This window comes from Lagenorhynchus albirostris, chromosome 14 (genome assembly GCF_949774975.1).
Source record: "Lagenorhynchus albirostris chromosome 14, mLagAlb1.1, whole genome shotgun sequence".
NCBI classification, from domain to species: domain Eukaryota; kingdom Metazoa; phylum Chordata; class Mammalia; order Artiodactyla; family Delphinidae; genus Lagenorhynchus; species Lagenorhynchus albirostris.
In genome coordinates, this window is record NC_083108.1 from 78,781,896 (window position 1) to 78,803,449 (window position 21,554).

At 42.2% G+C, this 21,554-nt stretch overlaps 1 protein-coding gene across 2 annotated transcripts in view; it reads right to left on the reverse strand.

The window, feature by feature from the left end:
- Positions 1-21,554, reverse strand: part of CIT (citron rho-interacting serine/threonine kinase) — a 168,929-nt gene that overhangs the window by 95,970 nt on the left and 51,405 nt on the right. For both annotated transcript variants that reach the window (XM_060121619.1, XM_060121618.1), the window contains exon 9: positions 5,038-5,221. In XM_060121619.1, the coding sequence (XP_059977602.1) occupies positions 5,038-5,221 (184 nt within the window). The remainder of the gene's footprint in view (positions 1-5,037; positions 5,222-21,554) is intronic.

The window sequence follows — 21,554 nt, forward strand, 5'->3', positions numbered from 1 at the left end:
CTGTCCTCGCCAAGCTTACACTCAAGCAAATGAAAACTCTGGGGAGAGAGTGTGTATGCGTGTGTTCATGTACACACACACACACAAAGTGAGAGTCTCTAAATAAAAAGAGGAAGAAGGCAGAAACATCCAAGAGCTACACAGTCCACCTACTCAATAAACCTGCAGAGGCTGAAAACAAGCCCAGCCTTTCCACCGCCGTCAGCTCTCATCCCACCCTGCCCCACCCCACTGCTCAGTCACTGCCCATGATGGGCTTCTGCTTCTGAAAAGCACGTGAACCTGGGGACCCCACATAAATGTGCCCATTTCTCTTGCCTGTGGCATTTATTTGGCAGCCTAGCACAGTGGCTAAGAGACCCTGGAGCCAACTTGCCTGGGTTCAAGTCCTGGCTGAGCCGCCGGGAGCCATGTGACCTTGGGCAAGTTGCTTAGGCTCTCTCTGCGCCTCCGTTTCCTCACTTGTAAAATGGGAATGACGACGGTACCTTCCTTGGGGGCTGTTGTGCAGTTTAAGTGAGTTACCCTGTGTAAAGTGATTGGCTCAGAGCCTGGTACAGAGTCAGTACCCTGCAAGGATAAGCTGCTCTTATCTCCCTGCCCACCTGAAATTCTATGTGCCTCTCCACTGTCTTCTAAGAAGTTGAGGCAAATATTCTACCTTCCATTAGTCCACTTATAAACTCAGTTCCAACACCTGTGTTTTCTGAGGGTCTATAATGTCCTGTGCTCCAGGAAAACCAGGGTGAATAAGACCCAGCCCTGCCTTTGAGATCACAGCCGACGTGGGGAAACAGACAGATATTCCAACAAAGGTGATCACCGTACTTTGGCAAGAACTGGGAATTGGCATTACCCATTAAGTGCCCCCATGTCAGATTTTTTGCCTTCCCCTCCCACCTCTCCTAAAGCACTTAGACATCCAATGTTTACACGATATTCTGCAGTCAGGGTGTTTGCTTTGTGTCCCATGAAGTATTTCACACATATGCTTGTTTAACTGGATGGGAAGGAACCCATTCTGGGACTGGGCCTTCAAATTCTGGCCCCCAGTCCACTCCACCCAACAACCACCTTTAAGCTACAGGGATCTGGAGGCTGCACATGAACTTGTGGTGGATCAGGATGTTCAAGCATCACTAGCGGAAAGTTCTCAGGGCCTGGGGAGCTGGGTTTCTGGTCTGGCATGACTTTGGGCTATTTAATTATTGCTGAGTTCTTTCCATATCTTCTTCACATATATAGAGACTAGTGCATGCATGCATATAGAGACTAGTGTAGTGGTAATAACAAAAATAATAACAGTGGACATTCCGTGTGACTTTTCCATGTGCCAGGGACTAGAACAAGTGCTTTACATATTTCACATAATCCTCAAAACAGCCCTAAGAGGCAAGTATCATTATTACTTCACCTTGCAGTTGAGGAAACTGACATATGCAAAGAGGCCTCAGTAGAGCAAGGAAGAGGCACCCGAAACTGGTTCTCTGAAAATCTGGAAAGGCATTGGTGGAAGCCATTTTTCACTCTTCCACAGTCACAGTGTTTGGATGGCTGGTTCCAAGAATAAATTTTCAGATCCACCCAAAAGGAAAGGAAAAAGCCCTGAGTCAAAAAAGAAAGCCCCCAACAGGGGGGCTAAATATAGCCTATTCAGACACTGTCATCCCACAGATTCCAGTCTCATCGAAATCCCATTGGTCCTCTAAGATTGCCAGCGTCTCCAAAAGCATAAAACCAGCATGCGTAAAAACTAACACAAAATATAAAACCAAATGGCTTTTTCCTTCTAGAGTTTATACTGAAGGTTTGCAGAGATGCGCTGCTTCTAGGAAGAAGGAGAGGGACCTAAAAAAAAATGTACCCCACGCTGAAAGAGGAGGGAGGAGGGCTAGGATCCATTATATTTTTAAACTTTTAACACACTGATTTCTGTTACTATCCCACCAGTGTAAAATTCAAGCCAACAGAGGCTCAGAGCAACACCCAGGCATTCAGAGCTTAGGGATTTAGTTTGGGTCATTGTTGGTTAAAAAGAAAGAGGCACCAGATTTGCACTAACTTTGCCCTCATCCCACCCCAAAGACGACCAAAACTAGTTCTGTAGGATCTCTCCCGTGCCCTCCAACTCAAGCTGCAAGGAATTGCCACTACACCTCAGACACAGAATGCTGAGATCAAGATTCCTGTGAAACCTAAAATGACGCACTCAATGGCTGGCTTAAAAATAGTCTGGGGTCCCAAAAAAGAATCCTAAAAAGTGATGAGCAAATGCAACAATTAAAATCATTCTCACTGCCAGTCTCTGTGAAAACTCCTCTTTCATTCAGCTCCACCTCTGAACATTTAATTCTTTTCACTGGTAACAGATCTGGGGTCAGTTTTTTCCAACGCAGTAGAGCAGCATCTGCAATTTCCTTGGTGGTGTAAAGAGTGAGTAACAGTACAGGTAATCAATGTGTGTAAATAAAAACCTGTGATGCTGAAACAGGGAGGGGAGAAGTAGAAACTCAGAAATACCAGGTCCCTGGTGGCAATGGTGGCGTCCCAGAAAATTCCCCCCCCAACCTCCAAATGAATTTTGTTAACTATATGTTTACAAAACTGCAGGGGCTTCTAAGTAATTTCATCACTGCATCTTTTCTATTGAATTTCTAAACAATGATGATCCAATACGTCCAGGGTCACCTACATCCAACAGGTGGGGTGAATTTCCAAAATGATGTTGGAGGTTTCACCCATAGGGCTGTCCCTGGCAGAATAAACAAATCCAACAGCAAGATCACATTGTAAGATATAAGATGAAGGGAGATCATTCTGATTCCAACCCCAAATTGCCACGGAAAGGACAATTAAAGCTCTCCCACCCAAAGACAGGAATACTTCAATTCCATCTTCCTCATAAAAAATACACGGTTTTGTTTGCATGGACTTTTTTTTCTTTTTTATGAGAATCTTAAGCATTCTGTCGGGGCATGAACAGAAGCTCATTTTATGCTCTAGAGATATATTTTGAACTACCAAAGGTAAAACAGCATATCTTCAAATACAGTGAGCAATATAAACACAATCTAGGGGGAAAGGATCATGAGTAAATTAAAACAACAAATATTTATCGAGTGCCTGGGCCTTAATACTGAGAGGCCCCTATCGGAGAGCTCCCTGAGCTTTCTGTGAGAAGCAGAAAGATGCAATTACAGTCTTCCTGAAAAATAAGCAATTAATCACACACTGCTTCCGATTAATTGCAATGCCTGAGAGCCCTCACATCATTCTGCCTTTGCCCCTGAAATCTTATTCCCTCACGTCCTTCCTGGTTTTTCAGATCATTGATTAGCACCCCAAGCAAGCTTTCATTCTGAGCCAGCTCGCCCACTGCTAACCAGAACTAGAACTCTCCACGCACCTCCGTCCAGTCCGACAGGTGACCTTCACCGTGCTGTGTGTGTCAAGGTTAAGCTGCCCACTAACCATACATCCTTTAACATTGGGCCTCCAATTCTGCCCTGCTCTTCGATGCTGGTACAAAACCTCCCAGCCCTGCTGGGCCATTTCAAATCCATCTGATGGCACATTCAACAGCTAGTGAGCTTTCTGCCTCTCCTCCCATTATCTAGATTGCTTTGGGGATGCAGAGCAAATTAGCCCAAAAGGTACAGCCAACACCACCAAAATCCAACCCCCAATTTTAATCCCAGCCACCAGGGAGAAAGGAAAGAAGGGTCCCCTCGGTCTCTTGCAACACAAACAGCTCTCTCAAATTCTATCGCAGCCCACAACGCTACCTCCCATCAAGTGCCCAGTTCCCCCCAGTTGTCTGAAATCTTTCCAGGAACATTACTGTCAAAATAGCACCCATGGGGAGACACTATCCAAGAATCTACATGACATCCCCTCAATTCAATATCTGAGCTACGAGCACAACAAATCAGGACTAAATGCTGCCAAGGGAAGATCAAATTCTGCTTGTTTTCTAAGTGGGCAGCGACCGATCACCCAACATTACCCCGAGAGGCTCCAAGTGAGGGAGCTGTGGCATCGGGGGAATAACACAGCCAGTCCAAGACCTTCCCAGGGAACTTGAACCTCTGAACGCAGAATGTCATCGGATCAGGAGAACGAAGCAAGACACTGAGCTCTGACATCCACAGAGGCTACTGCATTTTAGAGAAATTCCAGGAGGCTGGAAGCCAGGGACCTCCCCCTGCCCAACCCCATCCCCAAGTACCAAGTGCCATACTAATGCGTTTTTCTTTAGCTTTTTCAAGAATGGAGAAAGACTGATCATGTCAAGAGGTTTACAGTAATATTTATACTTCCATTTTCTAGTCTCCCGGTTTGTTTTTTCCCTTGTGAAGCCCAGTTTCTGTGAATCAATGACTCGGCTACATCATACTCCCTCCTGGTGGCTCACAGTAACGGGGCTCTCTCTGGCTGCCAGTGCTTTGCCGGCTCAGAGGTTCAGCTGCCGGATTCCCCAGTCTTGCAGCAGACTTTGAGCTGAGCCAAGTACCATCTCTCCGTTAGAGCTCTGGTACAGCCACTTGCAGCTCAGGTAACCCCATCGGGAAGGCTTTAGCTCGTGAGAAACGGATTTTAGGATTCTTTCAATACTGCCAAGAGAGCAACCTCCATCCACCCACCTGAGAGATAGAGGGCTACACAGATGGAAAAATAGATAGACAGCTCATCTTAACCCTGCACGTTCCTCCCTTCACCGAGGCTCTGCACTGCTAGGTATCTCCCACTATCTCTTCCCCTCTAAAGAAGACCAAAGACTGAAAAACTAACCCAAAGTACTCGATTGACAATTATGATGCTATGGACAGGAAGAGGTACCTTGAACACAGCAAAATGAGAATATGAACAGTCTACCCCTCCCGAAGCCCAACCAGGTCGACTGCCTTCCAAACGCAAGCTGGTTAACAGCTTTCCTCCACTGCACTCCCCCCAGGCTGCCACTGCCACCGCCGCCACCTTTGGGCTCTATGCCTTGCATCAATGCAGGTCCCTTAGAAAAGTCAAAATTTCACTTACTCAGATCTACCAAGAATTCCCAGTGCCTTGCTATACGAAAACCCCACAAACGGCAGTTCTTCTCCTGAGAAACCTGAGGGGTTCAGCTGGCACGGAGAGGATGAAACCCACGAGTTCTTCTCTGGTTCATCAAAATTGGAGGTGTCATCATCAGACTTGAGGGTGGGAACGAAGGGGGGAGGAGCTGGTTAAAGAAAAACAAGAAGGGGTGGGGGGGGAGAAAAATTCAGACGGATTCAACACTGTTGCGGAGAAGAAAATCGTCTCACTCCTTCAGCGTTCCCGATGGCACTGCAGCGCCTGCTTTCAATCTAGCTCACACACAGGCAGACCCAGCCTCTGCTCGGCTCTTACAGCAACAAGAGATTAACCCCTTCCCTGCCAACATGGCCACCAACCCGCAGACGGGCTGCCTTCCCTGCTGGGGTAAACTGAAGGGTAAACTCAAACAGGTCACTTGGTAGAACAAAAAGCACTTGGGGAACTCGTTTGAGCAAGCCACTCGTTCCTGATATTTCCAGAATGATGCTACAGAGCATCAGATGGCTGGTGCTGGTGTACCAGATGACCTAAACCTTTTTATTTCCTCTTGCAGACAGGTCCAAATTATTAATATTTAGTGCTAATCACTGGGATAAGATGGAATTTCTACATTTCGTGGATTAACTGGAGTGAGAGAAAAGAACAGGAGAGAGAGTTTGGGAGGCATGTAACTCATGTTAGGATAGCTCTGCAGTCCAGCCCATTCATATCCGGATGAGTATACTCGGAGCACTTATGTACCACTTTTTTTTCTTTTTTTTTTTAGTTCATTATCCCTCCTCCCCAGCTCGATCATGCCCCTGAATCCGCCGCAGTTTAATCAGCATAACGAAATGCCAGCCAGATAAAGTTCTTCCCGCTGATGTACGGCACCCCTGTGCACTGATGGTGTGGATGGATGGCTGCGTCCTACCTCATTAAGGCATGACTCCTGGCTAAGGACGTCTTACATCTTCTCCACTTCCTGCGGACCTACTAAGCTCTCTCGGTCAGGGAGTTGGACACTCGTTCATCGGTCACCAGGAAGCCGCCCACTGTGGTGGGCTCCCAGGGGTATAGCCAGCCAGAAGCGTTACCATGGCTGCGGGCTGAGGCGTCTGTGGTAGGTGGGCCGGGAAAGCTGGAGAGCCGGGCATCACATCCCCCGCAGTGCAGGCTTCATGCTCGCCACTCTGCGTGCGTGGTCTGGCGGCAACCCCGCCTGGCCACCTGCGTGGCAGGGGCCAGTGCTGATCTGAGTGACAGAGCAGCATGAGTCACGGCCAGAGCTCTGGAGAGCGCCCCCTAGGACAGTTGTCACAGCGCTTCCCAGCCCAGGCTTCTTTTTTAACTCCTTGCTTTCTGCACAAAAGCTGTGTGCCAGGTAGGAGCAGCAGTCTATTTTCCGCTTATGGACTCCAAAGAATCTGGTTGTTTCCAAAGTTCCCCAATGACAACAACAACATCGGAAGCAGCAGGCAGCATCAGGAAGGAGACAAAGGTGAAGGGATGTGGAGCGGCAGGAGACGAAGCCAGAATGAGGAGGTCTGGCAGCTCCCGGGAAATGCAAAAAAGAACATTCTCAGAACTCAGGTGCGTTGAGATGTGGTAGGAGACTGAAAAACGTAAAATGTACGCTTCCCGAAATTATTTAACACCTCGAAGCTCTCAAGAGAATTTAAATCTTCCCTGTTAGTGTCAGAATCTACTTGCTTAACATGTTAAAAATTAGTTGATGGAAAGAAAAATTACATTGAATGCTTCAGCCCACCTCCCATGCGTACTTTCCATCAACATGGTCTCAAATCCAATCGGATTTCAATTACCCAATATCTTTTTTTAAAGCAAAAAAAAAAAAGAAAAAAAAACACCTTTTAATGGAAATTATACTTCATGAGGATAAAAAAGAGAAGTTTCCCATCCCAAAATAAGGAAACTCAGGTAAAGACTGAGGAAATGTATGGAAAGAGATTTGCAGATGATATTAATATGGAAGCATCATGGCTGGTGGCACATACTTTGACTAAGTGGGTTCAAACCACAGCTCCACCACTTACCAGCACTGTGACCTTGGGAAAGTGCCTTAACCTCTCTGAGCCTCAGTTTCAACATATAGATAATTTCCTCAAAGGGCTGCTGGGAGGTTTAAATGAAAGAAATCTATATAAACTGCTTCCTGGTACAGCTCTTAGCATACAGTAAACACTCCAATAAAGACTACTTGCTATTAGGGCAGGAATAAAGAGGCAGACGTAGAGAATGGACTTGAGGACTTGGGGTGGGAGGGAGAAGCTGGGGCAAAGCGAGAGCAGCATAGACATATTTACACTACGGAATGTAAAACAGTTGGCTGATGGGAAGCAGCAGCATAGCAAAGGGAGACTGACTCCGTGCTTTGCGATGACCTAGAAGGGTGGGATAGGCAGAATGGGAAGAAGGCCCAAGAGGGAAGGGATTTGCTTTGTTGTGCAACAGAAACTAACACAGTATTGTGAAGCAATTATACTCCAATAAAGATCGATGAAAAAAAAAAAAAAAGACTACCTGCTGCTGTTATTGCCCACATGACAGATGTTTATGACAGATCCTGCAGTCAGAAGGCTAGTGAGGCACAGCAGAGTCTGTGTTGAGTATTCTTTCCTGCACAAGACACAGACACTCACGTGGATGTTTGTGTTAACTGTACCATTTCATTCTTAGCAGAAGTTTAATTCCCTTTCCACTATATACTAATTTATCTTTGGGAGACTGAAATAGAATTCCATTTCTGAGTGAGGAGTATGATTAATATAGGGGCAGGAGCCACCCTCTGTGAAATAACTATGACTGAGAAATTCCGTACTATAAATAAGATCCCTCTTTAAAACTCCATCACACTCAAGGCTAGCCCATGTAGTCGAGATAAGATAAAGGGCCAGGTAATCTTCAATAAGAGGGAGAAGTCAACATGAAATGCCCCAGCTGGTAATAAGCGAGATACTCACAGGACAGATGAAAAGCTAAGAATGTCAGAGCCTCTAGACAGGTAGTCAGTTGGGTACAATGGGAAACTCTGAAAAGAGGGGCTTCTAGCGGCCACATTTCGGCAGGGAAAAGAGCCACGGCCTCAAGCTAAAGAGAAGTGGGTGAAGTGGAAATCCTCAACCTAAGAGAAAGTGATGGATGCTCACCCTTGTCCAGAGCCCTTTAGAAGAGAAACAGGGCAGCTATTAAAACTGTAGCCCCAGGTAGGGTGTCTGCGTTTACAGTATCCTACATGGTGAGGGAACTATAAGCCAAGAAATTATCAGCAATATTGGTCCAGGATCCCTTAGGGCACTGGCAGATGTAAGTGGAGAAAAATCTGTAGGACCACGTTCACAACACAGGGCACACAAGACTCCTTCTCTCCCTCCCTCCCTCCCTCCCTCTCTCATTCCAACACACACACACACACACACACACACACACACACACACACACTCCCAACTAGAAATGAGTTCACAATAAAAAGTAAAAACCAACAGCTACACATAACAAGAAAAAAGAAACCACCCAAACTACCATGAAGGAGCATCAGCAGATACAAAAGTGGGAGAATTAGCCCCCAAAAAACTGCAGATAAGAGAACAACCTAAAATGGACCATAAAATAAATTTTCATTCATGATCAAAGTAAATGAGTAGAAATTCTAATAAAAGAACAAGATACTCTGGAGAAAAGACAAAGCACATTTGAAAGGAACCAAATGGAACTTTTAAAAATGAAAAACATGATTGCTGAATTTAAAGTTTAAAACTCACTGGGTGCATTAAACAGACTAGACACAGCTAAAGAGAAAGCTGATGAACTAGCGGATAGATCTGAGGAAATCACATGGAACCATGCTTCACAAGGTGTGATCTGTAGACTTGCAGCATCAACAGCACCACCAGGGAGTTGGTTAGAAATACAGAATGGCAGGCCCTACACCATGCCCACTGAATCGGCACCTACATTCTAAAAAGATCCCCAGGTGATTTGTGAGCACACTGCAGTTGGAGAAGTGCTGATACAGAATGCAATACACAGAGACAAAGAGACAGGAGACAGAGAATGAGAAGGTTCAATGTACCTCTAATAGGAGCACTGGAAAGAGAATAGAGAACTAGCTCAAAATCTGGAGGCCACATTTTAAAGGATTATATAATCTAAAGATTATCAAGTATGTGACCACATCTATCTTGGGGGATTAATTCTCCTCTTTCTTGTACCTTATGGAAAAAGTCCCTTTTTTGATCCTCATAAAACATGATTTTTTCTTGTTTTTTGCTTTAAAAATATGTTAGTAGGTCACTGAAATAACTGGATTTGCATCTACGTTGATGGAGGTATTCAATGCACCTAAGAACATAGCATAGTACCAGGCACATAGCAGGTGCATAATAAATACATGCTGAATAGATAACAAACCCAAAACAATTAAGAAAATGGGAAAAGGAACATACATATCGATAATTACCTTAAATGTAAATGGATTAAATGCTCCCACCAAAAGACATAGACTGGCTGAATGGATACAAGAACAAGACCCATATATATGCTGTCTATAAGAAACCCACTTCAGACCTCAGGACACATACAGACTGAAAGTGAGGGGATGGAAGAAGATATTCCATGCAAACGGAAATCAAAAGAAAGCTGGAGTAGCAATTCTCATATCAGACAAACTAGACTTTAAAATAAAGACTATTACAAGAGACAAAGAAGGACACTACATAATGATCAAGGGATCGATCCAAGAAGAACATGTAACAACTGTAAATATTTATGCACTCAACATAGGAGCACCTCAATACATAAGGTAAATACTAACAGCCATAAAAGGGGAAATCGACAATAACACAATCATAGTAGGGGACTTTAACACCCCACTTTCACCAATGGACAGATCATCCAAAGTGAAAATAAAAAGGAAACACAAGCTTTAAATGATACATTAAACAAGATGGACTTAATTGATATTTATAGAACATTCCATTCAAAAACAACAGAACACACATTTTTCTCAAGTGCTCATGGAACATTCTCCAGGATAGATCATATCTTGGGTCACAAATCAAGCCTTGGTAAATTTAAGAAAACTGAAATCGTAACAAGTGTCTTTTCCGACCACAACGCTATGAGACTAGATATCAATTACAGGAAAAGATCTATAAAAAATACAAACATATGGAGGCTAAACAATACACTACTTAATAACCAAGTGATCACTGAAGAAATCAAAGAGGAAATCAAAAAATACCTAGAAACAAATGACAATGGAGACACGAGGACCCAAAACCTATGGGATGCAGCAAAAGCTGTTCTAAGAGGGAAGTTTATAGCAATATATTCCTACCTTAATAAACAGAAAACATCTCAAATAAACAATCTAACCTTGCACCTAAACCAATTAGAGAAATAAGAACAAAAAAACCTCAAAGTTAGCAGAAGGAAAGAAATCATAAAGATCAGATCAGAAATAAAGGAAGGAAACGATAGCAAAGATCAATAAAACTAAAAGCTGGTTCTTTAAGATAAACAAAATTGATAAACCATTAGCCAGACTCATCAAGAAAAAAAGGGAGAAGACTCAAATCAATAGAATCAGAAATGAAAAAGGAGAAGTAACAACTGACACTGCAGAAATACAAAGGATCATGAGAGATTACTAAAGCAACTCTAGGCCAATAAAATGGACAACCTGGAATGGACAAATTCTTAGAAATGCACAACCTGCCGAGACTGAACCAGGAAGAAATAGAAAATATGAACAGACCAATCACAAGCACTGAAATTGAAACTGTGGTTAAAAATCTTCCAACAAATAGCCCAGGACCAGATGGCTTCACAGGTGAATTCTATCAAACATTCAGAGATGAGCTAACACCTATCCTTCTCAAACTCTTTCAAAATATAGCAGAGGGAGGAACACTCCCAAACTCATTCTACGAGGCCACCATCACCCTGACACCAAAACCAGACAAAGATGTCACAAAGAAAGAAAACTACAGGTCAATATCACTGATGAATATACGTGCAAAAATCCTCGACAAAATACTAGCAAACAGAATCCAACAGCACACGAAAAGGATCATACACCATGATCAAGTGGGGTTTAACCCAGGAATGCAAGGATTCTTCAATATATGCAAATCAATCAATGTGATACACCATATTAACAAACTGAAGGAGAAAAACCATATGATTGTCTCAACAGATGCAGAGAAAACTTTTAACAAAATTCAACACCCATTTATGATAAAACCCTGCAGAAAGTAGGCATAGAGGGAACTTTCCTCAACATAATAAAGGCCATATATGACAAACCCACAGCCAACATCGTTCTCAATGGTGAAAAACTGAAACCATTTCCACTAAGATAAGGAACAAGACAAGGCTGCCCATTCTCACCACTATTATTCAACATAGATTTGGAAGTTTTAGCCACAGCAATCAGAGAAGAAAAAGAAATAAAAGGAATCCAAATCAGAAAAGAAGAAGTAAAGCTGTCACTGTTTGCAGATGACATGATGCTCTACATAGAGAATCCTAAAGATGATACCAGAAAACTACTAGACCTAATCAATGAATTTGGTAAAGTAGCAGGATACAAAATTAACACACAGAAATCTCTGGCATTCCTATACACTAATGATGAAAAATCTGAAAGTGAAATTAAGAAAACACTCCCATTTACCACTGCAACAAAAAGAATAAAATATCTAGGAATAAACCTACCTAAGGAGACAAAAGACCTGTATGCAGAAAATTATAAGACACTGATGAAAGAAATTAAAGATGATGCAAACAGATGGAGAGATATACCATGTTCTTGGATTGGAAGAAGCAACATTGTGAAAATGACTCTACTACCCAAAGCAATCTACAGATTCAATGCAATCCCTATCAAACTACCAATGGCATTATTCACAGAACTGGAACAAAAAATTTCACAATTTGTATGGAAACACAAAAGACCCCGAAGAGCCAAAGCAATCATGAGAACAAAAAAAAGAGCTGGAGGAATCAGGCTCCCTGACTTCAGACTATACTACAAAGCTACAGTAATCAAGACAGTATGGTACTGGCACAAACACAGACATATAGATCAATGGAACAGGATAGAAATCCCAGAGATAAACCCACGTACATATGGTGACCTTATCTTTGATAAAGGAGGCAAGAATATACAGTGCAGAAAAGACAGTCTCTTCAATAAGTGGTGCTGGGAAAATTGGACAGCTACATGTAAAAATATGAAATTAGAACACTCCCTAACACCATACACAAAAATAAACTCAAAATGGATTAAACACCTAAATTTAAGGCCAGACACTATCAAACTCTTAGAGGAAAACATAGGCAGAACACTCTATGACATAAATCACAGCAAGATCCTTTTTGACCCACCTCCTAGAGAAATGGAAATAAAAACAAAAATAAACAAATGGGACCTAATGAAACTTCAAAGCTTTTGCACAGCAAAGGAAACCATAAACAAGACCAAAAGACAACCCTCAGAATGGAAGAAAATATTTGCAAATGAAACAACAAAGGATTAATCTCCAAGATTTAAAAGCAGCTCATGCAGCTCAATAACAAAAAAACAAACAAGCCAATCCAAAAATGGGCAGAAGAGCTAAATAGACATTTCTCCAAAGAAGATATACAGATTGCCAACAAACACATGAAAGAATGCTCAACATTATTAATCATTAGAGAAATGCAAATCAAAACTACAATGCGATATCATCTCACACCAGTCAGAATGGCCATAACCAAAAAATCTAGAAACAATAAATGCTGGAGAGGGTGTGGAGAAAAGGGAACACTCTTGCACTGTTGGTGGGAATGTAAATTGATACAGCCACTATGGAGAACAGTATGGAGGTTCCTTAAAAAACTACAAATAGAACTACCATATGACCCAGCAATCCCACTACTGGGCATATACCCTGAGAAAACCGTAATTCAAAGAGTCATGTACCAAAATGTTCATTGCAGTTCTATTTACAATAGCCAGGACATGGAAGCAACCTAAGTGTCCATCATCGGATGAATGGATAAAGAAGATGTGGCACATATATACAATGGAATATTACTCAGCCATAAAAAGAAACGAAATTGAGATATTTGTAGTGAGGTGGATGGACCTAGAGTCTGTCATACAGAGTGAAGTAAGTCAGAAAGAGAAAAACAAATACTGTATGCTAACACATATATATGGAATCTAAGGAAAAAAAATAAAAAGGTCATGAAGAAACTAGGGGCAAGACGGGAATAAAGACACAGACCTACTAGAGAATGGACTTGAGGATATGGGGGAGGGGGAAGGGTAAGCTGTGACAAAGTGAGAGAGTGGCATGGACATATATACACTACCAAATGTAAAATAGATAGCTAGTGGGAAGCAGCCGCATAGCACAGGGATATCAGCTTGGTGGTTTGTGACCACCTAGAGGGGTGCGACAGGGAGGGTGGGAGGGAGGGAGACCTAAGGGGGGAGAGATATGGGAACACATGTATATGTATAACTGATTCATTTTGTTATAAAGCAGAAACTAACACACCATTGTAAAGCAATTATACTCCAATAAAGATGTTAAAAAAAAAAACTACAATGAGATATCATCTCACACTGGTCAGAATGGCCATCATCAAAAAATCTAGAAACAATAAATGCTGGAGAAGGTGTGGAGAAAAGGGAACACTCTTGCACTGTTAGTGGGAATGTAAATTGATACAGCCACTGTGGAGAACAGTATGGAGGTTCCTTAAAAAACTACGAATAGAACAACTGTGTGACCCAGCAATCCCACTACTGGGCATATACCCTGAGAAAACCATAATTCAAAAAGAGTCATGTACCAAAATGTTCATTGCAGTTCTATTTACAATAGCCAGGACATGGAAGCAACATAAGTGTCCATCAACAGATGAATGGATAAAGAAGATGTGGCACATGTATACAATGGAGTATTACTCAGCCATAAAAAGAAACGAAATTGAGTTATTTGTAGTGAGGTAGATGGACCTAGAGTCTGTCATACAGAGTGAAGTAAGTCAGAAAGAGAAAAACAAATACTGTATGCTAACACATATATATGGAATCTAATTTAAAAAAAAAAGGTCATGAAGAACCTAGGGGCAAGACGGGAATAAAGATGTAGACCTACTAGAGAATGGACTTGAGGATATGGGGAGGGGAAAGGGTAAACTGGGACAAAGTGAGAGAGTGGCATGGACATATATACACTACCAAACGTAAAACAGATAGCTAATGGGAAGCAGCCGCATAGCACAGGGAGATCGGCTCGGTGCTTTGTGACCAGCTAGAAGAGTGGGATAGGGAGGGTGGGAGGGAGGGAGACGCAAGAGGGAAGAAATATGGGGATATATGTATATGTAAAACTGATTCACTTTGTTATAAAGCAGAAACTAACACACCATTGTAAAGCAATTATACTCCAATAAAGATGTTAAAAAATAAAGATATATAATTAAACAACTAGAAAATGGCTCTTGCAAAGAGTGCACCTGGCATAATACAGGCCATGAAGAAGTTACTGGATGTTTGAGTTAAATGAAGAGGCTTTAGAAGTAGAGATTGTTCTGTCTGAAAAATATGTTAATGAGTGCCTATATTAATGTTTCCTGATAGAGTATAATGAAATCACCATCTCACCCCCACAACATGCTCACTACATTCAATAATGACAAATAAGAAGTCATACATTAAGATCTGTTCATTAGTAAAAGCCACTAAAAAAAAAAAAGGAAAAAACCTTTCCCTATATACATTTTAAATAAATCAGCCTATGCTTGAGGTCACATCAGGGCACATTTTCCTCAGTGACAGGGGCTATACAAGTACATTCTGGAGGGTCCCCCTCGCCCCCCATTTATAAGATAGATGGCAGAACAAGGTTTTCAGAAACAAAGAGCTATTTTAAGAACTGTAGTTAATCTCCCTCCTATAAATTCTCTCCTTTTTAAAATCCTGACATTCATTAGAAGCTTGGGGGCTGGGTGCGAAATGTATTGTCTTCAAAACTATTCACGAAGGAAAAAAAAAAAACAAGGAAAGGAGAGGCAAATGGATTCATCCTCTTGGCCCTACTTCTTTCTAACACGCTCCACTGAGCTCCATTTTTCCCATTCAAACTTTTAACTTCTCGGCATACCAAACATGAATATTAAAAACGCAAAAGATTCTTCTAATTTTGGTCTAGGGTTGATCATCTGCTTTCCCCGCGGTAACACAATCTCCATGAAGCGAAAGACGACGCTGTGTTCACCATTATACACCTAACACCTAGAACAGTACCCGTCTGTCCTGATTCAAGGGTTCATATCTATATTGTGAAAGGAATGAATCAACAACAAGAACCTTAGATGTGGGATAATTTCTTAGACCTAATGGGATAGTTCATGCCATACACCACTTCAAGGAACTCAGAGCACCCAATTTAGTCATGAAGAATTGGCACATTAAAAACAAAAACAAAAACCTGAACCTAGATATAGCTCATAAAACTCCCATGATGTTCAATCATCACTATGGGTTATGGACACTGGTGCTGGGTTGTGTGTGGCAGAGTTAGAAGATGAATAACAGACAACATAGTGTCAGAAAAGACAAAGGCACATGAATAAATACCGTGTGATATCATGAATCAGGACAGTGCCTGGAACGCAGTGGGCACTCAATGATATTAAATCAAAAACATTTTCAAGTTCATTCTATCTACCATGGTGTTCCACACCTTAAAAAAATAAATAAAAAGTACCCAATTGATTAATTAGATGCTACGTTCAAATCTAAAAGAAAGACTACCTAAATATTAGCTGTCTTCTAGTTCGTTAAAATCTGAGGCACCAATGTGATCGCACTTATCTACATGATGAAGACAGAACTGCAAAACAAGTGAAGAGGAGGCTGTTTGTGTCATTTAGAGGTCAAGATGAGGCTGTGAAAAGTGGAGAGTGTGTAAACAGAATGATGGCCATCGTGTGTTGCCGATGGGGATACACTGAGTTTTGTGTGTTCCTGTGTCATGGAGGTGATTGAATCTCGCGAGTTAGTTAAATGATGTCTTCACGGGCTGGAGTGGGAATGAGTGCTACTTTAGAAAAGCCAGGGAACAGTAGCCCAAGAAAGCTGTGGGTAATGAGGCTGGGAAGTAAATGCAAGTGAAATCCTGGCTGGACCTTGAAGGGGGGAAATCCTAGATTGGATTGACAGAAGGGATTATTAGAGAGCGTTTAAGAGTGCTGGGCTGGTGTCAGTGCCTGAGACTGATAAGATCACTTCAACAGTGATGGTAGAAAGAGGTCGATGCTAGGAACTGCTAAAGGACAAGTCTACAATAGTTAACATGACAAATTCTATACTAAGGAAGTGATAACAGAAAGGCAGAGGACGTGGATTAACAGGAGGCATGGCAAAAAATGTGACAACTGATGCAAGAGCAGAGATTTTAGGAATATCAATGACTGACTCTTATGATAGGAACAACGGCACGAGAAAAAGGTTGCAATAGAAAAGGGGAGATATACAATATCGGAGATCTCATGGGAATGAACCAAGAGAATAAATTAGGGGACAGGCAAGTAGAGCTAGCTACTAAATACATAAGTAATTGAGCCCATGAGAACAGATTATATCTCCTGAGCCTCATGCAAGCCCTCGACTTTCTCCCCTCCACGTAGGAAGTGGTCAGATATAACTTGTCCAAACAGCCCACTGTATATGAAATGCAAAAAGAAGACAAATCGGATCCAGTTTCCAATAGACTTGAGTAAATAAAAAATTATCCCACATCTTTGCTTCCCAAAAGAGCCATAAAAAGACTTTAAGGTAATGTTGATTTGGCTGGTGATCAAGTTTTACAATGGTGTCTCCAAAGTAAATGAATAAGGAAGTTTTAGCATTGCTAAAGGATGCTTCCATCCATCAATCTCAAGGATGCCAGGGCTTGGCTGCCAACAACTAAGCAGGTTTCCTCTCTGGGGGCAGATACAAGATCTCGATGGAGTTGTGTGCTGTCTGAATCTCACCATTCTCAAAAGCCATGTTTCTACAGGCTGCTTAATATCGAGTTTTTGGTAAACTACTTATGTTTTCCCACAGAATTATACTTTTAGGGATGCTTCCTCTCAATTCTGGATAACACTTCCACCAGCCTTCTAACGTCATAGTGTCACTTTGTTTTTCCCCCTCCCTTTTGGTCTAGGTAAACAGCGACCTGGGAAACACCTACATAGGATGGAAACACTCAAAGAGAATCTTTTCAAACTGCAACTAGTCATGACCGTATTTCTCTGCAAAGCTGGGTGTGGATACATCCAGTGTGGGGCGCAGGTGGAGGCCCCCAGCGCACACTTGAACAATAGTTCACAGGCTTCCATTTCCCGGGACCTGCTCGCTCTAGACCCCAACAACTTTCCCTTCCAGCACCTTCCCCCTTGAATTACCTACACTTAAGGACACATCAGATTAGATTCATTCTTTTCTACCCTCAAGACCTCTGTGGTATCCTTTCCTCCAACATTTGCGGGGGTGGGGGGATTGCTTTTTTCCTCCAACATTTTTTAAATTTAAGTTTTTATTATGAAAATTTTCGCATGCACCAAAGTGGTACGGGAGCAAAATGAACTCCTGCGTGCCCTCAACAGCTTGTAACATTCTCGTTTCATCTCATCCCCACCCCTATTTTATTTGCACGTGCGCCGATTATTAAAAGCAAACCCCAAAATAGCAAGTTATCAAAGAAACAACAAAAAATTATTTTCCAGAGGGGAAGAAAGATATGTTTCATATGAAAAGTACCATCCAAGTGCTGAATGGAAAGAATACAAAGACCTAGGTACACAGCTCTGAACAGTTCCTAAAAAAAAAAAAACAAAAACTACAATAAAAACAAGCAAACAGGGCTTCCCTGGTGGCGCAGTGGTTAAGAATCCGCCTGCCAATGCAGGTGACACGGGTTCGAGCCCTGGTTGGGGAAGATCCCACATGCCGTGGAGCAACTAAGCCCGCGTGCCACAACTACTGAGCCTACGCTCTAGAGCCCGCGTGCCACAACTACTGAGCCTGCACTCTAGAGCCCGCATGCCACAACTACTGAAGCCCAGGTGCCTAGAGCCCGTGCTCCAGAACAAGAGAAGCCACCACAATGAGAAGCCCGCGCACTGCAAGGAAGAGTAGCCCCTGCTCGCCACAACTAGAGAAAGCCCATGCACAGGAATGAAGACCCAATGCGGCCAAAAATAAATAAATAAATAAATTTATTTTTTAAAAAAAAGCAAATACATGTATTTGTACATGCTAGATGGAGCACAAGGTAAAAGAATAAAGATATCCGTAGCTAACTCATACACAATGCTCATAAAAAGCAATGATGAAACAATCACTCATTCATCAAAAAATTATAATGGACCAACTATTATTTTTCAGTCATGGTTCCAGGTGCTTGAAATGTATCTATGAAGAAAACAGAAAAAATGTTCCTACCTGTTTTCTACCATCCATCATTTTGAACCTAAGTGCCAATGGCTAAATGAGCATTCAAGTCACAGGGTAAAATAAGTATCTTTTTAACATTCAGAGATTCAGGAGATTTATCAACCACAGACTAAGTTGAAAGAATTATTAGAATATATATTCAGATGAATAAAAATGTAACCGCCCCCCCCCTCCAAAAAAGCAAACCCCAGACGTCATAATTTCACCCACAGTTACTGTAGCAGATATCCCTAACTTAGGGTTTCTCAACTGTGGCACCACCGACATCCGGATTACAGAATGTTTTGTTGTAGAGGGCTGCCATGTATATGGCAGGGTGTTTAGCAGCGTCCCTGACCTCTACCCACTAGATATGCCAATGCCACCGCAAGTCATGGCAACCAAAAATGCCTCCAGACACTGCCAAATTGCCTCCAGTTAAGAACCACTGCTCTAACAGATAAGGACTTTTTAAAAACCATGACCATAATACCTTCATCACACCCAAAAAATTAACAGTAACTCCTTAACATTATCTAATACCATGTTTTTGTTCAATTTTCTCCAGTTGTCCCCATAATACCTCTTTACATTTGGTTTGTCTGACTCAGAATCCAACCAAGGTTCATACACTGATTTAGTTGGTATGTCTCAATCTATAATCACTGACTTTTTTTTTTAATAGTATTTATTGGTTTAAGAAACTGGATCACAATGTCCCTGTAGAATTTCCCACATTCTGGACTTGGTTGATTGTATCCTTGTGACATCATTTAACACGTTTCTCTGTCCCTCATGTTTTCTGGAAACTGGCAGTTAAAGCCAGGGCCATCTGTACACTCATATTCAACTTCTCTTGACGAGAATACTCCCCAGGATGTGTTGCCTACTTAGTAGTCCATGACATTAGAGGGCACACATGTCTGCTTATCTTTCTTTGTGTGATGTTAAGAATGATCCATGGGGTCCAGTGAGATCAGCCTAGTCGCTCCCCCATGAGGCTCCCTCCCATCTTTCACTACATATCTCAGCAACCATGGATGATCACTGCCTAGAATCATTATTTTATTGAGGGCTGAAAAATGGTGGTTTTCTAATTTCGTCATTCTTTCTACATCTATTAGCACATTAACAACTTGGTTACCCTGGAATATAGTTCAAATATGAAGGTGGGATAAATGCTTGGTCCTTTCCCTATACTTAGCAACATTCAGAGTACTGAGGTGGGTGGGGCCTTAGCAACCGCCAGAAGCGACCAATGAGGCTTCTTTTTTCAGTTGCCACTGTGAACGAGTGAATTTTCATATATGTCACGGGTTTCAAGCCACTGCAGTCTTTATGATGCTTATGTTGTCCCATCTTCGGCCAGGAGAAGCCCCTCTACTAGATACTCTTCTCAGAAAAGTCAACTCGGATTCTATTTTAGCTTTGGGGGCTACTTTCCAGTTTACAGGGGCGGGAAAAACACCACCCACCACCATCAGCCCCTAAGGAAGAAGCAAAGAGACGAATGTGGGGATATTCTATAAGACTACGACCTGGCTTCTTTGTCAAGTCAATGGCGTGGGGAAAAAAATTATATATATATATATATATATATATATATATATATATATATACATACACAGAATTTTTTAATTTAAAAAAATGTAAAAATGTAAGCCTAACTCCACAGCTAACTATACTCCAAGTTATGAGTGTCTTTAAATCCACACTGTCGGCGGGAATGTAAAATGACACAACCACTTAGAAAAGTTTGGCAGTTTCTTAAAAAGTGAAGCATACACCTACCATATGATCTGGCCATTCTAATCCTAGAGACTTACACAAGAGACATGAATGCACATGTCCACAGACTTGCTCATAGAAGCTATATTTCAAAGAAACAACTCAAATGTCTATCAGCAGATGAATGGATAAACAAAATGTGGTATATCCATACAATGAACTATGACACGTGCTATAACATGGATGAATCTCAGAACAATGATGTTGAACGAAAGAAACCAGGCTAAATAAGAACATATTCTATGACTCAACTTATATAACGTTTAGAAAATACAAACTAAACTACAGGGAAAGGGAATTCCCTGGTGGACCAGTGGTTAGGACTCTGTGCTTTCACTCCATGCTTTCCCCAAATGAGGGACCAGGTTCGATCCCTGGTTGGGGAACTAAGGTCCTGCAAGCCATGCAATGCAGTCCAAAAAATTTAAAAATTAAAAAAATAAAGTACAGTGAGAGAAGGCAGATCAGTCATTGCCTGAGGTGACAGTGGGGGGAGGGTGGTAGGGAAGGGTTACAAAGGGGCACAAAGAAACTTTAGGCGGTGATGGTTGTTCATTATCCCGAGTGTGGTGATTTTTTCACAGGTATATACATATGTCAAAACTTAAACTGTGCACCTGAAATACATGTGCTTATTGTTGACCTATTATTCCTCAATAAAGCTGCTTCCAACCATTGGGACGGGAGAATATTTTGTCCCCAATCGTTTCCTGGTCTAAGGAGCTTCCACTCAGGCTCCTTCACCCCATGAATGAACACATCTAGTCTCACCCCTTGACTCACTCCTCACCTAGGGAAGGAGGAACTCATCTGACTCAGCAGAGCTGGGCATTTCTCGGGCTGTTGTACCGGAGACAGGGTTACCGTGCCTCAAAAGCAAGAAGCGGGCTCAACGCTTCCTAGGTTACTGCCTACACCCAGGCCTGGCGGGCACTCGGCCAACGGACGGCTCTTGTCCTCCTTACCCACCAGGCGCACTGGGGCAAGGCCTCCCTGTCCATGAGAGAAGGCCCACCACGCTCCTCTGGTAGGGCGTAAATTTACCGGAGACCCTCATCAAAGGCTTTTGAGAGCCCCCCCTTGCCAAGAGTAAAGTGGCTATTTTGGTCCCTGTGTGGCTATCGGTTCTTTGTGTGTGTCCTTTGTTAGTCAGAATTTTGAAGGCTACGAACAGTGGGTCTTGGTCCCCAAACTGCTG